Source organism: Carassius carassius, chromosome 42 (assembly GCF_963082965.1).
Source record: "Carassius carassius chromosome 42, fCarCar2.1, whole genome shotgun sequence".
In the NCBI taxonomy this organism is placed as follows: Eukaryota; Metazoa; Chordata; class Actinopteri; order Cypriniformes; family Cyprinidae; genus Carassius; species Carassius carassius.
This window is the reverse complement of record NC_081796.1, coordinates 21650196-21669233: the sequence shown is the minus strand read 5'-3', so window position 1 is coordinate 21669233 and position 19038 is coordinate 21650196. Positions and strand designations below refer to the sequence as shown.

Here is a 19038-nt window from a genome sequence, read left to right as displayed (position 1 = left end):
TGAGTTTCCTGACATTGGCCTGCGAGCTGGTTGTGTTGTTTGTGGTGTTGTGTCTCAGTTGATTATGTTCAGAAATGCTGAGCTCTTTGTTGGCGGTCTGCTGGAACATAGTCTCAGTGTCTGCGTCCCATCCTGCTGGTAATTTAATCAACTCTTCAGTATGTTTAATTAAAGATCAATGGAGGAGGCTCAGTGGCAGGAGAAGTGGCCGCCCACTTATTACATCTTCAAATTAGTTTATTTTTTTATAGGACTGACTGATTGTATGCCATATGTGTCATATGTGTGTTTAGAAAGTGAAACTGTGTCTGTTTTTAACTTTGAATTGTGTATTAGTGAGCATATTGACCCAGGCAGATGTTTTGCCCCAGGCCATAAAATGCAACTCCTGCTGTGTCCGGACTCTGTGCAGACTGCTAATGCATGACACAATCGACCATTTGAGTGAACTGTCACTCATTTTAGGTGTTACCCCCCCGCCCATTTATCCTAGTATGCTTTAAAAATAGATGTGGCTTCATTATGAAACTAAACGTGCTTCTTAGAAGCTTTTTGCAAAGCTGAAGTTAGCACTAATGTGTATTTTTGCAAAGAAATGTTATATATCTTTGTTGTGCATTGAAGGGGCTCATATACCCTTGACCCTTCTCTTCTATAAAGTGTAGAATTTAGTCGATTTGACACCATAGTTTTAGTTGATTTTAACACAATGTATTAGAGTTCATGTTATATGATTTGTCCACAGATGCCTGCTGTACATGCACATCTGTTGATGATCTTATTTCATACAGTCTCTGTGTATGGATTTATAAGCACAGAAGGAGGAAAGTCTTCACACACACATTTGGACACGGGGATAGACTCAGTCCTCTGTAGAAAGCACTATTTTTTTCCACCTGACTGGCAAAAACATCATTTCATTCATCTGACACTCGCTACGGTCAACTCTGCCAACACTTGTTTTATCACAATGTTCTGGAAGGAATTTTAAAGGGACTTTTGAAATAAAGTAACAGATATAGTATTTATTAGTTAATTGAACCAAATGAAAATGAATTTTTAAAAATGTATTTGTATATGAATAAATGTAATTGCATTCATTAAAATACATACATACATACAAACATACATACATAGATACATACATTATATATATATATATATATATATATATATATATATATATATATATATATATATATATATATATATACAAAAATAACCCACAAGTGTTCCCTTTATTTTTTGAGCAGTATATATATATATATATATATATATACTGCTCAAAAAATAAAGGGAACACTTGTATATATGTATGTGTGTGTGTGTGTATATATATATATATATATATATATATATATATATATATATATATATTCCATTAAATGTCCTGTTGCACACAGAGATTATAATATTATTTTAGAAATGTTAGAATTATTTATATACTGTTATACGTTTTTAGTAAGAATTAGCTTTTTATTTTTTATATTTTCAGGTTTCCTTTTAATTTGATTTTTTAATACATTTTAATTTTATCCTTTTGTAGTTTGTCTTTTTTAACTTGTTATTTTAGTTTTAGCTTCAATTTTAATTTATTTATCAATTTTAGTGCTGCAACTTAAACTCATTTTAATTAGTTGTCAATGTGACATTTATAATGTTTAAGTTCCTCTTCAGGGAACTCGAGCTGCGTCGAAAGCACTTTGGGGAACGCGTTCAGCGTACGCGACTCTGAATATCGTGTGTAATCAGTCCAATGGAAGGGCGTGACGTCACCGACGTGGTGACGTAAGCGACCAGGAAGCTATAAAAGCACGTGCCACGCAGCTGGCGTCAGCTTCGCATCTTTCAGCAAGAGCTCTGTGTGTGAATGTCATTTGTCCGTCTTGTGAGTCCTGTTTACTGTTGTCTGTCCAGTTAAAAGAGCTCCTAGACATGCCAAAAAGCAAGGCGAAAGTTAAGCACTCAGATGGCGATTCCAAATCGCGTTATAGGCTGTGTGTTCCTCCCTGCCCGAGATACATAATGGGTGGGGATACACACAACCTGTGCGTGGTTTGCCTGGGTTCAAAGCACGCTGAGTCGGCTCTCGAGGGGGCCGACTGCCCGCACTGTGCGCGAATGTCGGTGCGGCTGCTTCGTTCCCGGAGGGCCCTCTTTGAGGAGGGGGCCTTCGCCAGCGTTCCCCGCGGTGCTGGTCCTGCTTCTGCCGAGGCAGAACGGCGGCTGCACTCGTGGGGTTCGCAAGTCGATCTGGTGGAGGGAATGGAGACGGGCCAGTCCCTATCTCCTTCCACTTCTGCCAGATCCGGCACCCAATCCCTAGAGTCGGAAGCACGCACAGCGGTTCCTTCCACTCAGGGTGAGGGATCGACGCTCCGCCTCTCTTCCTCCGAGGAGGTCGATGTGGAGTCGCTCGATAGGGATTCGCCACCCCACTCGCTACAGTATGAGGAGCTCTTAGAGGTGGTTACTCGCGCGGTGGCCAAATTAAGTATCGATTGGCCCGCCGAAAAGTCTACTGAACCGCAGAGAAGCAAGCTGGATGAACGCTTCCTGCGCGCGAGTCAGCCACCTCCCAGCCGGGGCCTTCCATTCTTTCCCGACCTGCATGATGAGATCGCCAGGTCGTGGAAACGTCCATTCTCGGCCCGCCTCTACATCCCCTCGTCTGATTACTACGGAAATGTAGTGGGGATGGGAGAGCACGGTTATAGAGCGATCCCCCGGGTGGAACAGACGCTTGCGAGCTATCTGTTATCTTGCGACGCAGTTAATTCTGTCGTCGATAGGTTCCAGGAGGCCCGCAAACAGGCGGCTGCGTTCCATAAGTTCCTCCCTCGTCGCTCTCTCGGGGCATCTGGGAAGGAGATGCCCCAGCCGCACCCTAGCTCCTCACACCGCGAGGCCCAGAAACAGAGCGTCGCCTCTCGTGCTCCTCCGCGTCGGGAACGAGAGTCTCAGCGACGCTCTAGGCCGAGGTCTTCTAAGCCCAAATTAGATCTAAGGGCGGTTATCGAAGCTAAGAAGTCCTCGGCCAAGAAACCCTGACGCCAATGGCCCGGGGTTTCAGAGGGCAGCCTCCGCTGGGGTAGAACGGTAAACACCGCAGTCCACGGTGCCCGTCCCACCTCAGTGCCCTCTAGGGGTCGTTCTGCTAACCCTGCCAGTGCTCCAGGGCGCAGCGGCCCCGGGCGAGCATCGTTCTCAGTATCCTCCGCCCGTGTGCGTAGCGTGGCTGGGACGCTCGCCGCCCCTGCGGGGGTCTCTTACACCAGAGGTCAGTCTCGAGAGACTGATTCCCTTAGTAGATTATTTAGCAGCGTGGAAACTACTGCCAAATGTATCTCGTTGGGTCCTGCATATAGTAGAAAAAGGCTACCGCATTCAGTTCGGCTCCGTGCCGCCTATTTTCAACGGGGTCGTTCACACGATAGTGGGCCCCATGCAGGGTCTGGTTATGGAACAGGAAGTGAAAACCCTATTAGAGAAGGGGGGCATCGAGGTGGTCCCTCCTCAGGACAGGGAGTCCGGATTTTACAGCCGGTATTTCATAGTTCGAAAGAAGGATGGGGGACTGCGTCCGATTATAGACTTGAGGGTCTTAAATCGTTCAGTTATGAGACTGAAGTTCAGAATGCTCACAATCAAGCATGTTGTAGCTCAGATCAGGTCCGAGGACTGGTTTGTCACGATAGATCTCAAAGACGCATATTTTCACATCTCCATCCTTCCACAACACAGGAAGTTTCTGAGGTTCGCTTTCGGGGGCGAAGCCTACCAATGTCGAGTACTTCCCTTTGTCCTTGCACTCTCACCCCGCACGTTCACGAAGTGTGTAGATGCGGCTCTGGCCCCCCTGCACATGCAGGGCATCCGCATTCTCAATTGTATCGACGATTGGTTGATTTTAGCTCAGTCAGAGTAGATTGCGGTTCGACATCGAGATGTCGTTCTCGCACATATGGGGGAGCTGGGTTTGAGACTGAACGCCAAGAAGAGTGTACTTTCTCCGGTTCAGAGAACCACCTATCTAGGCGTAGTATGGGATTCGACCGCGATGCAGGCACGATTGTCCCCTGCTCGTATTGTCGATCCTCATCTCAGTCAAGAGAGTCAGAGAAGGCCAGTCACTCACTGTCAAACAATTTCAGAGATTGTTGGGTCTGATGGCAGCTGCGTCCAACGTGATACCTCTTGGCCTGCTGTACATGAGACCCCTACAGTGGTGGCTCAAGACCAAGGGATTTTCCCAGAGGGGCAATCCGCTTCGCACTATCAAGGTCACGCGGCGCTGCCTCCGTGCCTTAGACATGTGGAAGAAACCTTGGTTCTTTAATCAGGGCCCGGTGCTGGGAGCTCCTTGTCGCCGTGTGACACTAGCGACGGATGCGTCCCTCACCGGCTGGGGTGCGGTCATGAGTGGCCACCCTGCCCGTGGTCTGTGGAGCGATCGCCATCTAACATGGCATATCAATTGTCTAGAAATGCTAGCAGTTTATCGTGCACTGAAGCACTTCCTCCCAGACCTGAGAGGACACCATGTGTTGGTGCGCACCAACAACACATCAGTGGTCTCTTACATCAACCACCAGGGAGGTCTGCGTTCGCGCCCTTTGTACAAGCTGGCGCACCAGATCCTGGTGTGGTCCCAGAGCAAACTCCTCTCATTAAGAGCAGTATATATTCCTGGGAAGTTAAATATGGGAGCAGACATACTGTCGAGGCAGGGGCTGAGGCCCGGGGAATGGAGACTTCACCCACGGGTGGTAGATCAGATATGGAGAGTGTTTGGCAGGGCTCAAGTAGACCTTTTTGCGACTCAGGAGACGTCACAATGTCCCCTCTGGTTCTCTCTAGTTCATCCAGCTCCTCTGGGACTGGACGCTATGGTACAGACCTGGCCGAGGCTTCGTCTGTACGCATTTCCCCCTATCGCTCTGCTCCCGGGAGTTCTGGCGAGAGTACGCCCGGGATGGGGTCCGTCTGTTATTAGTAGCCCCGTTCTGGCCGGGCCGAGTATGGTTCTCAGATCTAGTCTCGCTCCTCGACGGCTCTCCGTGGGAGATACCGATCAGGACAGACCTACTCTCACAGGCGCAGGGCACGATAATAAAGATAAAGTTTGTATTTGTTTTATGAATAAAATTATTTGGACTACATTTTTAGGATCTTTAATTTGATGTCATCATAACTGAGGATTCACTTACATCATTACACTAACATCATGCCATGTCCCATGATGTTATTGATACATCAATCATGTGATCCCATCATCAGCTCTTTTGTTCTATTCTTAGCCACAAGCTGCTGACAAATCAATGGAAAAAGTGCAAATGTGACATATTATTAGGTATTTTCTTCTGCATTTTATTGCATAGGCTGACTTGGCATGTTAGACCCACTGAATACAGATCGGTGAAGTTCTCCTAAATTTCAGTTCGGAAACTTCAGCTGGTGTGGTGAAGTCACAGAATTTCCTAAGGAATTGTGTTGAAACAGTCACCAGGTCATCTCATGGCTTTTTATAAATGTTGTTGCTTATAAACTGACACTATTTACATATTTAGCACCATAAATGATCAGATCTGTGAGTTTTTACAAATGTCAAGTGCCTGTGGGCTCTGAAGGAGAGAGAAGAAGATCAGAAAATCATTCAGAGAGAGTGTAGAAAGAGACAAAGTGCAGAGCATCTGTCCTGCTATTGGATTTCAATAGTTAAATATATATACATCACTGCCACTAAGGAGAAAGACAATAATCAATAGCTGCTCTCACATTGCCAGCTTGTCTCTCTCTCTTCATTTGTCTCTATCTTAACTACTCATTATATGGACACTGAATGCACAATTAAGACTATAGATATACAGGCAAACTGGTGTGTGGGATGAAGTGCCCTTCAAGCCTCTTGTTTATGAGCAGATGTGGCATTTATCGAACAACTAGTGACAAGATTTTTCAATAAATCTTACAACATAACATATATTTATATTTTATTCAGTACTAATAAGTCTCAAAAAAGTGTTCTGCCTAATCGAAATTGACTAATTCAGTTTGTGCTTATCCGTGTAGCATGATAGCTTAGCAACATATGCTAACAGCAGGCTATATTGGAAACAAGGTGTTAGCAGGTGTTAGACAGCCCATATAATCTCAGCACAGAATGAAAGATGCGTTACGCTGAATCATGGAACGCAAGAATCAATGTTTAGGTGGGTGTTAGAAGCAGTTCAGGCCTGAGGGGTGTAATGTGGGGATGTGTCAGAGCTCTTTGAGAGGAACAGCATCTGACATCTACTGTTAGTCAAGATTACGCAGTGATGTAAACTGCTGGGCTCTCCAAAGGAGAAAACACCACACACACAGACACTATATGAGGAGTTGTGTGTCAAGTGCTCTAAGTCTCCCTGATAATCTTTAGAAAGACATGCATTGATGATCTCCACACTCTGGCTAAACTATGCAAAGGAGAGACCAATTCTAGCAGCACAAATTCTATTGTATAGGGAGCCCACTGGGAATATATGAAAGTGGAATCAAATTCAGATATATGTGGAAACGTGTGTGTGTTTGCACTTTTAATATACAAATATATGTATACATAAAAATCTTTTTTTTTTAATTAAATTACATTTTTTAAATTAATTAATTATTACAATTAATTGAAGTTTATTACTTAGGGTATTTAGTGCTTAGAGTTAGTGCTTTTGAACAGGAAACTGCTGTCACAGTGTGATATGTGTTTCTAAGTATATTTGTTGTAAGTAGCAAATACTGTGCACATTCCTATAAATGTACACACATGCATGTATATAATTATATATGCTCCCGTGTGCGTATTTATGTGTGCAGAAGATTTAAATGACATGAGTCCACAAATACATGCTGTGGTTTCATCGGGCCTCTGGCAGAAGCTGAGCTCCTGGTTGTGTGGCTGTCTCTCTGTCTGTCTGTCTGTCTCTGTCTGCTTGGCTGTCTAACCCCAGTCACAGAGTCACATGACCCTGAGCACAGAGCTGCAAACTGCTGGAAAGCATTCACACTTCCTCTTTCCTAACTCGTCGACCTCTTATTACGTGGCGTTCCCTGAAGGTTGAGTTGTGAGCTTACTCATGTTTCCTGTGGTGGACTCATGATGGAGGGGGAGGGGGAGGGGGGGTTTAAACACTAAACCCTTCCTGAGACCAATCTACTATGCTGTCACTAGGTGAAAATGGCTCTTGAAAAATAAAGACTAGGTTACTACCTTTAATGTAATGAAAATATATGTTTCACTTAATATTTCACAATTTTATGGAAGCCTGTTTCCGCCACTAAAAAACTAATTAAAAAATTATAGTTACTTTTTATTTTACAATTCTGACTGTTGCGATTCTGAGAAAACAAAAACAAAAAAACGCAAGATATATACAGAGTTGCAAGTTTAAATTCTGACTTTTTTTCTCACAATTCAGAGTTTACGTCTTATAATTCTGAGTTTATAATTCACAATTATATTTTTTCATAGTGGAATATAAAATAAAAAAAGGTAATTGCAACTTTTTATCTTATAATTATGACTTTTTTTTCTCAGAATTTCAAGTTTACGCCCTACAATGTTTTTTTCTAAGAACTCAGTTTCAGTTTCTCAGTTTACATCTCTTAATTCAGTTTTTTTTTCTTCCATGGAATAAGAAAAAAGTAATTGCGACTTTTAATCTCACAGTTATGACTTTTCTTTTCTTTTTACTCAGTTTCTGAGAAAAAAATATCAGGATTGTGGCAAATGATACTGTACTTCAAGAAGAACATCTTAATTAATGTTCCTGAAAATCCTGAAAATCAGAACCACTGCTAAAGCTGCTTGCTTTCCCTCAAATGTTTCTCACTGAGAAGATGAAAGGCAGGTGTGTGTTGTAGTGTGCAGATTTCCTTGCTGTGGTCAGCGCCATTATAGATGATTATAGCTTTTTGCAGAGCACGTCTAATGCTCTCATCATAACCGCTGAGGGTCCTGTGTAGAGATCTGCAAGCATCAACCACTTTGTACCATCTTAGTGTCCTATTTACACATCATGTTCAAGCTGCATATCTCTTCAAAGTGGGCTGGAAAGACTGATTTTTTTTTTTCAGTCTGTAGTGGGCGCTTGGTACGAAACACAAAAGCCGAATTGTGATTGGAGCCGTCATGAGCTGTTCGATCCTTGCAAGCATAGCATTGCCAGGCTTTATACCGAAGATGGCATTTTTAAAGCCAATTAGAGATATTTTTGTTTGCTGAGATTTTGTCTTTTTCAGCACACCCCCAAGCCATCTGTTTGGATCCCATCAGCTCCAGTGAAGCACAAAGCTGTGTGCTTTAGAAAAGATGATTTTAAAGAGTCCTCCAATAAAACTTTCATGAGGTTCTAAGTACTTGACTGAAATGCAGCCAGGAACAGATTTTTTTAGGAACTGGTTTGAGGCCACAGAACGCACAGAAATTTAGTGCAACTTCATCATAAAAACGTCACAGAAAGAACAGCCACACTATTGTTTATGTCTTGAGGATACTGAATAAGACAGTGTGTTGATTTTATTACAATAAAATATAGTAAAATCATCTTTCTGGTTACATTCACACACCATTACGTGGTGGCAAGTCATTATGAGCAACTCACTGAATCATTAATTCGTTCAAAACACTGGTTCATTCAGGATTAGCTAGTTATGAAGGAGTCACTGAAACATTCATTCAGCACATTCGTTCAAAAATGCTGATTCATTCAAGTCAGAAATTAGTCATTGAATCATTCATTCAAATGGTTTGTTTAAATTTGCTGATACATTCAGGATGCAGGAGTGAAACAAGTCTCTAAATCATTTATTCAACCGAACCAGTTCATTTATTTCAATATCATTCAGTTGAATCATTTACTTAAAACAGACAAATATAGTGTGTAAAATATAAATTTGTCAATTTTAAAAGGAATATCACACTCGCCTTCATGTTGTTTATCACAGATTCTGTTACATGCATGTGATATTGCTTAATAAAGCCTTGAAAACATGTAGTATGCTTTGCAATACTTTCGTTTAAGGGCTCCGAATATTGATATAATCTCAACGGATTACATTTACAGACATTTCCTTCAACCCTAGAAAAAAGCAATGCAATAAATACGGATACACATTTTACTGACTTGTAAACTAGTTCTTAGCTGTCAGTCAACAATGGACCAGTAATTCAGGGTTCATGCTGTCTGAAGAAACGAATGTGCGTCATTTTCATTGAAAGCGCAGTGATGTCATCAATGCAGAAGCGACAGGTTATACGCCAACTCTTTTGATTCCATCTCGTCATCAGGTGACATTCAGTTGAAATTCCACTTGCTTTACATATTTTAAATAACGTTCCTATTTTTGTCGAAGCTGAATGATGCTGGCTCTCAGGGCACAGGAGAACTAATCCTCTCGGATGTGTGGGCGGTGTATGAGTGTGGGAGAATCTGTGTGCTTCCTTCACGGTTGAGGAATTACAGAGGAGTATCAGCTGGTTGTGAAACACTGAGAAATACTGTTGCTAAGTTATCATTTTCATATTGTGATAAAGATCTTGGGCTCGTGAAGTTCCCTATTATAACCAACATGTGATGTCTGAAATAACATACTGTTTAAACCTGATTCACATTACACGGAAATGCTAATTTTTCATAAAAAGAAGTACATCAATGAGCTGAGATCATAAGTCATAATAGCAGCTGTTTCCTCTCGAGTGAGATCCACCTGGCTCAGATCAGTGTTAGTCGTGCGGTTTTCAGCAAAATATTACTCAGGACTTGTTGTAAATATGTTTTCACATGAGAACGGGTTCTGTCCGTACAGTGTTGTTTTCACCTCATAGTACATTGGCACAGATATTAGTATGAACTGGCCAGAAATTGTGTTGTTGCAAACAGTCAAAGGTCAGAAAGTAAATTTCATTCTGTTCATGAAGGTTTTTTTTTTGTCCTGCTTAGGAATTGATCTGCAGATGTTCAGATGAGCTGCTGGGAATTGAAACAGTGTGAAAAAGCCAAACGTTTTTATTTCTTCTGTGGAACAAAACGTTATATAATACGATGAATCTTAAAGGAATAGATCACCCAAAAAGGTGCTGAAAAATCTACACACTCTTAGGACATTCAAGATGTAGATGAGTTTATTTATCGAAACAGATTTGGAGAAATTTAGTATTATCACTTGCTCAATGGATGCAGTCAATGGGTGCCATCAGAATTATTGTATAAACAGCTTATAAAAAACATCACAGTAACATACAAACTGTAACAAATAAGGGGTGTATGCTAAACGAAAGACAAAGAGCTTGAGGAGGATCGGGATCAAACGAGGAGTTTACTGACGATAGAAGGAGAATACAGACAATATACTACACTCACAATACAATATCTCGTTAACATACAAATAACAGCTTTAACATAGACAATAGGTTAAGTTACAGATACAGCAGTATACAATCACGGACGAGGGAGAACTGAACAGACCGGGTATTTAAACACACAGGAGGAATGAGGGAACTGGAGACAGGTGGGGAATAATCAATTAACCAAAACAAGAAAAGGAAGGTGACCAAATAAGGGAACAGAAATCCATGAACGTAACACAAACATCTTCCTTCAGTGAAAAAGTCCATTGCCATGTTGTCCTCTCACATCAAAACCCATCATATTTGTATAGAACTGTTTTCACTTGTAAACAATGCTTGATCTGTGCATATTTCAACTCTGATCCAAACAAGATGATTTTTTTTTCCATTAGAGAAAGCAATGTTATTTTTGGACACTTGCATTTTAGTCAGAAGCCATGGTTTAAAATTAAAGTGTCTTAATGATGAGTTTGGTTTTACAAACATGCCACTTTTTGCTTCACAAGGTTATTGTGATGCTTTTATTGGCTGTTTAGACTCTCGTTCTGATGGCACCCATTCACTAAGTGTTAATGTTATTTCTACTTTATTATTCCACTAAGATGAGCTCTTTTGTTGAAATCGCATACATTTTCTAAGAACTGAAGGGAGCCTGAAACAGTCTTTGAGGGCCGTGGACAACAAGCACTGAAGAAAGATGACTCTCTGTTTATGGCCTGAAGATCTATAAATGGACTCAAACAAATAAATGCTTTTAAATATACAAATTACAGCCGTTACTTTTCAGTCATCACAGATCCCTCATTCTGGCTGGTCATGTCATTCCTCAGGTTAAAACATCTGTAAGTGTATTCTGCTTTCACTTGCTGTGGATTTATTTATAAGGCAGTGATGTACTGTCACTGAGCTCTGCTTTAATTATGGTGCAGCCATGAAAGCACAGATGAGTAAAATGAATAATGAATCTTCATAAAAAAAAGGTAACTGGATTAAAAAATAATTTTAATGTCATGTTATATATCACATTGTCTGTCATAGGACCCATTATACAGCTTTCATAGCAGTGTCAGTCAGCGGTCCTCTGAGATCTCTGGATGTCATTATATTGAGCTCCAGTGATCTACAGTATATTCACTGATCTGGAATCTAAAAGTAAGGAACACCTCAGGAACGTGACCTCAGGAAAACCGCAAAGAGGGAGAGAGTCTATATGAAACTATGCTTGTCTGCTTTTAAACAGAGACACAGAAATAGACCACAAAGGCTGCTGGGGGACTTTAACATCTGATTGAGGCTCATTATTAAACATTCACTCTTACTGAATGTTAAAGTATAGTACAGTGTTATTATGGAGAATATCATCAGGGAATTGAATTTTTTTTACTGCACCATTTTATTATTATATATATATTTTTTTTTACAATCAAATTGATGTAGGTTTTTGAGACTAGTTTTAAATATTCAGAGTATGTATACTTACCTGTGTTTTATGTGAAAGACTAGACAATTGTGAAATGGCTGAAGCATTTAGCATAATATATACAAGCATTAAGATGTTTAAGTCTGAAATAAAAGCTCAATTCTGCATTATTTTAATGCATGACTTTACACTGAATCAGTATGCAGTGAGCATGGTATTGGTTATTGGTTGAGGTATGATTGTTGGACTGGATGAAAACAGATGTGTTGTCTTGTAGTAATGTAAATGTAGAAACTGGTTGTGGTAGATATCGATGAGGAAAACTGAAAAATTCTGGCATGTAAGTCCTGAGGACTGGAGTTGAGAAACATTGCTTTAAAGCTTCTGTAAAATCACAATCATTGCAAAACCTTCATTTCTGGAGTAGAATAAAGCTCTGATTCTGTTGACTTTAGACATGATATGTGTATTTGGGTCATGCATTTGAGTAGAATAAAATATGTATTTTTAAAATTTCTATGTGACATGCTATTACTTGCACTTTAAACTATGCAATATCATTTTGCTAATTTGTTTTTCTTTTTTCTTTTCTTTTCTTTTCTTTTTTTTAACCTGATATTAAATGAGAGACTACATGGAATATTTCTATTTCCTGTTTAATTTGTCACACCACAGGACATGAACTAGTGAATACTTAAATATAATAAACATTTATGTTTATGCATTAGGCAAATGCTTTTATCCAAAACAATGTAGTGAATTTGAACGATACACAGTGTAAGGCCCTATGATTTCCACAATGTGGAAAATGAGGAAGGAATTGTGGATAAAAATCACAATTGAATTGAATTAAATAAAAAAATGTATGTTTCATGCCTTCATGAGATTATCACAGTTTCTGATAACAAATTTTGTAAAAATTTCATAATTTAAATTAATTATACATGCTTTTTGATTACGTCCATTGCATTGATTAAGTCCAGAAATACTAAAATGGAAATAAAGGAATGCAGAAACTTGGAATTTGGAAGAAAATAAAACTGAATTTTGAAAAAAATAACAAATTTCATACAGGTCAGTTCAAAATTCTCATTCCCATCTCTTTTAATTCCAAGAGGCCACGAGTTATAAAAACATTATACACATGCAAATGCATTCTGTAAATGAATAACCATAAAACTACTGTACACAGAGTACCGCAAAATACTGTAAACAGACAGAGGATCCACAGTGAAGGATACTTTTAGTCTTTAATTTATTGCAAATATTTTGTATCTGTTTTGCTGTTTGCTACTTAATTTTTGTATATTAATTGTCTGACTCTTCCGTTGTACTGAACATCTGGACAGAACTAGAGCTAAATTATCAGAATTTTCCTCCCACTGTCTGTTTCTCACTCCGTGGATCCCCATGTGTGGATGCTTCTTATGCTTTACGTAGCTTTAAGTAGGAGTCAGAACTTTTCTAATATTTGCATAATAATTGGCTGTCCAGTAAATCCGAAACGATTTGTATCTGTGAGTCTGTGCGTGTCTGTGTGTGTACATCTGCACCTTTGCAAGTGTATTTGAATGGCTCTTTCCAGTGACCTTGTACGTGGACTGTTGATGCCAAACAGTGATTAGTTTATCTGTGTCATGCTCTGTACTTGAGACATTAAAGTGCAGGGAATAGATTGAGACCGATAAAGACAAGAAAAGAGACAGACAGGAAACATGCTCTTGCAGTTTGATGATAGATGGGAGATGGGACTTTTCACTAATAGTGTATAATTTGCTTTTTAAATGACCTAAAATGAAAAATCCAGTTATAGCTACACACCCTATAGCTTTATTGCTAGAAAATAAGCCACTCAAATCAAACTGTGTTTAGACATGTCCCAAATAATGTCTTAATATAATAATATAACATTTAGTTTAACCGTCTGATGTTGACAGTCCACATTTTCTAAAGATTAAGCACCTCCTTTCACTGACTAGAGGCTGACTTATCTGTTTTAATCAGATGGTGTTTATAGACATCAATAAAATTAAATCTCTCCGGACCTGGAGCCTGTGTGTCAACAGCGGAGACTGCTGTTCCTTGAAGTGTGTTAATTATTTGAACTTCAACTTGCAGCCCACTTAGTTTAGCTGACGTCAGGAAATCTAGCATTGTGAGGCAGATTTTCCACTGACTGTCCGACTGATTTGTTTGTTCACAATGCCTGATAATGCATGTATTTAAATAAAAAAAATTGGGAGGAAAACAATTTAATATTAAGAGACGATTTGAGGACTTCAGTGGTGAATACTGCTACTGACTAAATCTGTTTTTGTCTAATGACTGCTAAACGGTATAACTGATAATCGACCCAGTTTCATGTTGTCTCTTTCTCTCTTTCTTTTCATGTAGTATAAATATTCTAATCTAATCTAATCTAATCAATATTTCATATCCATTTGTTAAGTAAGTAGCCTGTAAACATCCATTCATACATTCTCTTCTTCCTTTAATATTTCATTTAAACATTTTTAAACATTTATAGGACTTAAAAAATTATGTGTGTGTGTGTATATAATTAAAACATTTTTTTTAATTTATATATTATATTATATTATATTATATTATATTATATTATATTATATTATATTATATTATATTATATTATATTATATTATATTATTTTATTTTATTTTAAGACCCATAGGTTTTTATATTAACTTTAGTTGTGTTCTGATTAAAACTGTGAAAAATGTCTAAATCTTTTTTTTTTCTCTCTGTCATTTCTCTGTTCTCTTGAAATCTTTGTGCTGAATTCTAAATAGGAGGAAAGCCACAATGTTGTTTTTAGATTATAAAACTAGACTCCAACAGACTCGGCACACTTAAGAGTCATACCGAAATCTTATTTCAGTCACTGCAGTGAATTTGCATCTACAAACCAACCTGGAAACTTTCAGCTCTGTTTACATTTAAAAGAAACCGAGAGATTCTTTTCAGAGACAACCCCTTAAATATTCGTATAGAGGAAGGTTCCCACAGTTATTGGAATCCTCAGGAAACAGTCTGAGGTTCACTTCTGCTGAGTTTACAGGGGGTCTTTGAAGCACACCACCTGTTAGAGACGCTTCCACCCTTTCCTCTTTTCACCATGTTATGTAAGCCTTTACAGATGCAATCAGATCCTGGAAATAAAGGGGCTTTCTCTCTCTGTTTTATAAATCTTTTCCAGTTGTTCTATTTTGATGGTCCGTCCATCTCAATGCATCTTCCCTTTTCTAAATGTAGAATGACATTCAGCTCAAATTTTCCCTAGCACGCTAAAAATGGTTTAAATTTTGTGTCATATTTTTCTACAATGACGAGAGATGGCCTGATGGTCTATTACCTCTTGAAAGTGAAAGTAACCATTGCATAAATTGCTTCAGCTCCATTTTTGGTCTTCCTGTTCTGTGTTGTGCCAGTTTTAATGAGAAACACAATGAAAGGTTGTTATGCTTGTTATGCAGAATGAACACTTGCACCAACATTTGAGATTTTCTTAGTTTGTTTTAGCCGTAGTGTGCAGCTCCTCACCTGAACAGGAAGCCAGACAAACCATTCATCTCTTTTAACTTTATTATAATTTCCTGTGTTTGCATGCGTGTCTTCTTTCAGTGCTGATGTGTCTGCATCCAGTATTTGTGAAAAGCCTAACACTTAATTTACAGGGTGTTTACTGCCAAACCAAATGGAACGTTCTGTGATAGGCCCGAATACAAATCGTGGAATTTTCTTTTTTTGAAGCGTAAGTGATACAATATAGCAATGTACTGATATGAGGGTGGAAGAGTGGAAATCCCAGTTGAGATTTCCCAAACGCAACAGATAGACCATTTTATATTCCGTGAGGTGGCAGAAAGAGTTTTAGATTTTTGATCTTGATCTTGTTCTGGACCTGGTTGCTTTTCTTTTTTTGTAAAACACAAAAAGAAATGTTCGAAGGAATGTTTGTGCTGCTCTTTTACATATAATGAAACTGAATGTACCAGGGGCAAAAATAACAAGAAAGCACCAATAAAAACCATAAAAGTAGTCCATGCGGCTTAAAAGCTACTGTATAATTTCAGAAGACTTTAAAAGTAGTGTATTAGTCATATAAACTACTTTTAAAGTGGTTTTGTGATACTTTTTGTCAATTTTGAAGCTTGAAAGCTCCTGGTCACCATTAGACTTCATTGAATGCAAAAGAACAGCGTAAACATTGTTGAAGATTTAGATGATGATCCAAGATTTAGATTCAGAGTTTGTTTCTTTGTCGAGACAGATTTGTATAAACGTAGCATTACATAACTTGCCTAAAAATAGATCCTTTGCAGTGAATGGGTGCCGTCAGAATGAGAGTCCAAACAGCTGGTAAAAACATCACAATAATCCACAAGTAATCCACAAGTAATCACATGACTCCAGTGCATTAATTTATGTTTTGTGAAGTAAAAAGTTTTTTTTCTAATAAACAAATCCATCATTAAGGTGTTTTAACTTTTAAACTGTTGCTTCTGGTTTTAAGGACTAGTGTGTATTACTTGTGGATTATTGTGATGTTTCTATCAGGTGTTTGGACTATCAGCTGACGGCACCCATTCACTGCAGAGGATCCATTGGTGAGCAAGTGATGTAATGCAACATTTTTTAGTGAGATCATTTTCAGCAAATTGTCATTTTTGGGTGTCTTCTTCTTTTGAATATCCTAAAGGTTCATTGATAGCACCATTTAGTGCATTTATTTGGACATGCACCTTAAAGTCCTTAAAGTGAAGGTTTTCAGGTTGAAAATGTACACATTTGTTCACAAAAGGCCATTCTGACTGGTTCTTCAACATTGCAGTGGATTATGATAAATTATTTCCCCTTGACATGTCAGGCTGGTTGCATATAAGGTCAGATGTATTGGATCTCTCTGTAAGACTGAATCTATAAAGACAGGATGAGCATCTTTCTCTTTCTTTCTTTTAGAAAAATGGTCAGAGTATCATGCAGAGACTGACGGTTCCGTGCTCGTCTTTACACTCTGTATTCATAATGTAATTCAGTTGCCGTGCACAAAGCAGAGTTCAGCTAAGCTGGTGTGATTGCAATTGATTTCTGCGCATATTTTCCCCAGGCACCATGAGTTCGAATGCTCAAATTACCCATGTGCTCATCATAGATATGCAAATCTGAATACAGCTGAACACTGGGCAATATAAAAAGGCACTTATTTAAGTGTTAATTGGTCATTTTTTGACTGTGTTGTAATTGTGCATATATTCACTTGACCAGGTTTGTGTCTTGTTTGCATTAAGCTGATCGTTTCTGCCTTTGATATGTTGTTATAAAGAGCTGCTCATTAGCGTGAACACTCTTAGTGGTTATATAGAGCACAAATAATACATTTCATTCTTTCGTGTCAGAGGCTGACAATGAAATGTTGGTGCACACTTACCCCTGCTGGTACCAATGTTGCAGTGCAGTTTTTTTTCTAACTTGAAGATGATCGAGTTTAATCTTTCTAGGTCACACTATCATATATTTCACCTTTAACATTTACAAACATATTTCATTATATAATAGTACTTGATGGGTATTTTATAATAAAAAATAAGCCTATTTATATGTAAGTGCATATAAATGACCATGTTTGTGTTATATATAGAGAACATAATTTTTTTACATGGCTTAATTCTGCAAATGTTGAAATTTGGTGGTCAAATAATTTTGTATGATGACCGGTAAACTGTATAATTGATTACTGTCCCATATCTGTGGTAGTTTCATGTTATCTCTTTCTTCTTATGTAATATATTTTCATCCCTAATCAATATTTCATGTCCATTTATATAGTAGTGTATTTAACAATACTAACTGTCTGAATGTATACTGTCCCTTAATTAACAAATAATGATTATTTTTCTTGTCTTTTCCTCTTAGGTTATGGACACATTGTCCAAACTCTCTCATACACACATTGCACAGCAGACTGGAATAAGGTATTTGAAAAAGAATAAATGAATAATTCTAACTATTTGAAGAGTGAAGAAGATTCAAAATTCATATTTTATCCCTCTCTGCCTCTCTCTCTTGCTCTATTCTAGGTCGTTTCCCACAGAAGAGAGTGTTGACGATGAAGACATTTATAACCACCTAGAGGATCTGATAGAGTGAGTCCGTTTTCTGCTGACAGTGTTTCTCTTCTTCCTGATATTTTAACCTTTGGTTAACTTTACACTCTCTGTTAGATATAGGAACCTCAGACTGGGGCACATAGGAGTGCTTAGGATGATGTTTTGCTTAGCGTATTAATATTTATTAATTTATCGTGAGATGATGCACCAAAATGTACTAACTTTTAACAGTGTTTATATGATAGAATGTTGAAAAAGACTGTCATATGAGATCACAGTTGCCACACCTCCCATAAAAGGAAACTGACCTGAATGTAGAAACACACACCCATAGGAAAGACATTTCAGATCTCTTTAGGTCCGGTTTCACAGACAGGGCTTAGACTAAGCCAGGATTAGGCCATAGTTCAATTAGGACATTTAAGTCATTTTTATTAACATGCCTTAGAAAAAACATTACTGGTGTGCATCTTGAGACAAAACAAAGATCGGTCAGTGCAAGTTTCTTTCAGTTAAAAGTGCTCAGACTTACACTTGTTTGTGAAACCAGGGGTTAATGTCTCAGTTGTTTCGCCTAAACAGCAGTGAAGGTAAACGGAGATCAAATGGAGATATAAAAAAGCGAATTCGATTTGAATAAAGCTGTTGAGTAGGCCAACAGTAGCATCAGCACAAATGTCTGTTCTCCTCATATGACATGCTTGAGGATTTGATATTATGCTAAGCAAATATTGATGTTGCTGTCACTGTTTTGGTTCGACCTCATCACATCTACTTCTTAGCCACACACACACACACACACACACACACACACACACGCATATGTGTTGGTTTGTTCATATGAAATGTGTTTGTTGAGTGTTTTCCCTGGAGGGTGATGTGCCAGTATGATTTTGTCCCTGCCAAAGAGAGATTTTTTTTTCCCCGATGGCATTTCGTAATAGATTCAAACTAAGAGACATGGTTAGAAAAGAGCTCAACACAGTTTGTCTCTCCGTCTTACTCTTTTGCTTTCATCTGGTGAACATATCTGAATGATTTTTAGGCCTGACTCAGCTAGAATGTCTCTTGGCTCTTGCTTTTGCTGTAGCAGAAAACCGTGTGTTTAG

At 38.7% G+C, this 19038-nt stretch overlaps 1 protein-coding gene across 3 annotated transcripts in view; it reads left to right on the top strand.

The window, feature by feature from the left end:
* Positions 1–19038, top strand: part of LOC132124186 (guanine nucleotide exchange factor VAV3-like) — a 131739-nt gene that overhangs the window by 77464 nt on the left and 35237 nt on the right. For all 3 annotated transcript variants that reach the window (XM_059535081.1, XM_059535079.1, XM_059535082.1), the window contains exons 3-4: positions 17736–17794; positions 17900–17965. In XM_059535081.1, coding sequence (XP_059391064.1) covers positions 17736–17794; positions 17900–17965 — 125 coding nt within the window. The remainder of the gene's footprint in view (positions 1–17735; positions 17795–17899; positions 17966–19038) is intronic.